The sequence below is a fragment of the Cicer arietinum genome, chromosome 3, assembly GCF_000331145.2.
Source record: "Cicer arietinum cultivar CDC Frontier isolate Library 1 chromosome 3, Cicar.CDCFrontier_v2.0, whole genome shotgun sequence".
In the NCBI taxonomy this organism is placed as follows: Eukaryota; Viridiplantae; Streptophyta; class Magnoliopsida; order Fabales; family Fabaceae; genus Cicer; species Cicer arietinum.
Genome location: NC_021162.2, coordinates 25,009,747 through 25,012,958, shown reverse-complemented (window position 1 = coordinate 25,012,958; position 3,212 = coordinate 25,009,747). Strand labels below are relative to the sequence as shown.

Below are 3,212 nucleotides of genomic sequence, written 5' to 3'. Positions count from 1 at the left end.
ATTTAAATTTAAATTTTAAATTTATATTTATATTAATTTATTATATATAATAATATAATACATTATTAATTTTGAATTAAAAAAAATTAATTTTTTAATATACGTAATATTTTGTGGCGGCCTAAGCCCTCACAAAATATTTATTTTTTAATCTGGAGGTACTTTGTGGTGGCCTAAATCCTCACAAATGAGGGATTTTGTGGCAGCCTAGGCCCTCACAAAGGCTGAATTTTTTAAAATCAGCCTGTCCTTTGTGGCGGCCTATGCCCTCACAAAGGCAGACTTTTGTGGCTGCAAAGGCCCTCACAAAGGCACCCTTTTGTGGCTGTAAAAGCCCTCACAAATGCCAACATGTTTTACAAACTTTGTGGTTGCAAAAGCCCTCACAAAAAAGTTTGTGACCAGCTTATTTGTGGCTGCCTTAGGCCGCCACAAATAGCCCTTTTGTGGCTGCTTTTTGCCCTTTCTGAGGGCTTTTGGCCCTCACAAATTCCTTGTTTTCTTGTTGTGAAATCAATTAAGGAAGCCATAATTGATCAATCTTGGATAGATGCCATGAAGGAAGAACTGATGCAGATCGAGAAAAACAAAGTTTGGACACTGGTACCTGATCCACTAGATTAAACCGTCATTGGTACACGATGGATTTTAAGAAGAAAAAAAAACTAGATGAAGAAGGTAAGGTTATCAGGAACAAAGCGAGACTGGTTGCTTGTAAGACCCATAGTTTTAAATTCTAATTTATGTATTTTGGTATTGAACTCTAAGGCTTTTTAGCCAAGTTTTTTATATTTTGTGAGTTTAATGCCCAAAAATATCTTTTGATGCCCCAATTAAAATTATTCGTCGATAAATAAATTAGATTAAGTACGGTGAATCTTTTGTCGAAGAATAATTTATTTATGTTACAAAGAATTTAATACTGGACAATTTTATTAAAAATATCTCGAGTTGCTGAAAATTGTATCAGTCAATTGAGTTGCGACGAGAGTGGATATTTTTATCAAATGGTTTGAGAGGTTGTGGGTGAAATGGTAATTTTGATAAATATCTAGATATTTTTAGATATTGGGTTGGTTTAATTAAGATTTATATATATATATATATATATATATATATGTGTGTGTGTGTGTGTGTGTGTGTGTGTGTGAGAAGAAAGAAAAGGAAAGGAAAGAAAATAGAAGAAAAGGAAAAGAAGGAAAAAGAAAGAAAGGAAAAAGGAAATAAAGGAAAAAGGAAAGAAAACATAAAACATTTCCTCTCCCTCTCTGCCTCGCGATTTCTCATTCTTCCTTCTCGTGACTTCATCTTCTTTTGCTTCAAGAAATGAAACCCAAGGCTTGGTGGGTGAGAAGACAAGGATTTCTCAGCTTCATTCTTCTTGTTTGATTCGAAAACGAAGAAAAACGGTGTTAGGGATTTCAAAACCGTCAAACACAAACCCTCATGTTTCTTCTAGATCTGAGCTTTATTTCGCGAAGAGATAGAAGGGAAAGTTGCTCACGTCTCCTCTACGGTGCTAGTGAGCCAACTTTGGAAGCGACGACGCAAGCAGAGATTTTATCGGAATTTATCGCGGTACCGTAGTCACTCGTTAAAGCTATCGTTAAGGTAAGAGCTCCTTCCAAACTTTTAGTTTGCATTTAGGGACTTATCTGTGGTTGTGTGGAAAAGAAATTTGTTAGGGTTGAAGTGTTGATTTGGGGAAAATGAATTTAATGCTTTTATGGGTAAAATTTTAGAGTTGGGTTTCGGTGGTATTGATGAGTGTTTTGTGGAAAATGAATTTAACTCATTTATGTGTGGTTTTGAGGAAATGAAATTTGATGTGTTTGAGTGGTGGTTTGTGATAATTTTGTGGTTGTCGTGTTTGACGTGTTCATAATTAATATTTATAAATTTGTGATGTGTTTGTGTGAATTTTGTGGAAAAATGAATTGATGTGATTTGGTGTGAAGTGTAGATTGAATTTGAGAATATGTCTGAGTATGTTCTATGTGGAATTTGAAAATAATTAGAGTTAAACGAGTATTAAAAATGGGGAATCTTTTAATATCTCTGTTTAATTAATGTTTGTCGTCAAAATTGTTAGAGTTAAACGAGTTTTAAAAATGGGGAATCTTTTAATATCTCTGTTTACTTAATGTTTATAGTGAAAATCGTTAGAGTTAAATGAGTATTAAGAATGGGAAATCTCTTAATATCTACATTTACTTAATGATTGTCGTCAAAATTGTTAGAGTTAAATGGGTATTAAAAATGGGGAATCTTTTAATATCTGCATTTACTTAATGATTGTCGTCAAAATTGTTAGAGTTAAACGAGTATTAAAAATGAGGAAGCTTTTAATATCTATGTTTACTTTATGATTGTCGTGAAAATTGTTAGAGTTAAATGAGTATTAAAAATGGGGAATCTTTTAATATCTGCATTTACTCAACGATTGTCGTGGATAGAGTTAGAGTATGCTCATGCATTTCATAGTACATGGAGACCGGATGGGCCATGATGATAGTGGTGGCTGGATAGGCCACGAGATGATTCCATGTGATTTGTTGGTTCATCTTATCCTTGCGGGGATTGTCGTGTCAGGTAAGGTCTGCGATAGACTGCACGTGTTTAGTAAATCGTGCTGACCCGTGATAGGTAGCACCTCGGTAATTTAGTACTTCGGCCTGTGATAGGCAGTACAATTATGATTTACGGCCCTTTGAGGAGGGTTTTGGTTTGGAATTCCGAGTCCATGCATTTTGGCATATACGCATTGCATTAGGATGCTTGGCACGCGAGTCGTGTTTGATTCAAGATTATGATTGAGTGTTTGAACTCAAGTTGTCATGGTGATTGTGTTATAGTTGCCAAGTGTGAATGTTTTGGATTTGTGTGAAAGTGTGACTGATTGCAAAACCATTTCGAAACTCAGGTCGTCATGGTGATTGTGCTATAATTGCTAAGTGTGATTGTTTGGATTTGTGTGTAAGTGTTGATTGATTTCAAAACCCTTTAAAAAGCTGAATTTTGTTGTTTTCCTGCTGCTGTCTGATGTGTATTCGAATAAAGAAAGCTGTATTCGAATACAGACATGTTGTTTTTGCCATTGACTTACTGTGTAGTCGAATACAGACTGTTGCATTCGAATACAGACATGCTGTTTTGCTACTGACTTACTGTGTAGTCGAATACAGAAGGCTGTATTCGAATACAGACATGCT

At 35.0% G+C, this 3,212-nt stretch overlaps 1 protein-coding gene across 1 annotated transcript in view; it reads left to right on the top strand.

Moving 5' to 3' along the window:
- Nucleotides 1-624, top strand: part of LOC140919699 (uncharacterized) — a 15,001-nt gene extending 14,377 nt beyond the window's left edge. Inside the window, exon 4 of the mRNA XM_073366310.1 lies at nucleotides 472-624. Coding sequence (XP_073222411.1) covers nucleotides 472-624 — 153 coding nt within the window. The remainder of the gene's footprint in view (nucleotides 1-471) is intronic.
- The last annotated feature ends 2,588 nt before the right edge of the window (nucleotides 625-3,212 follow it).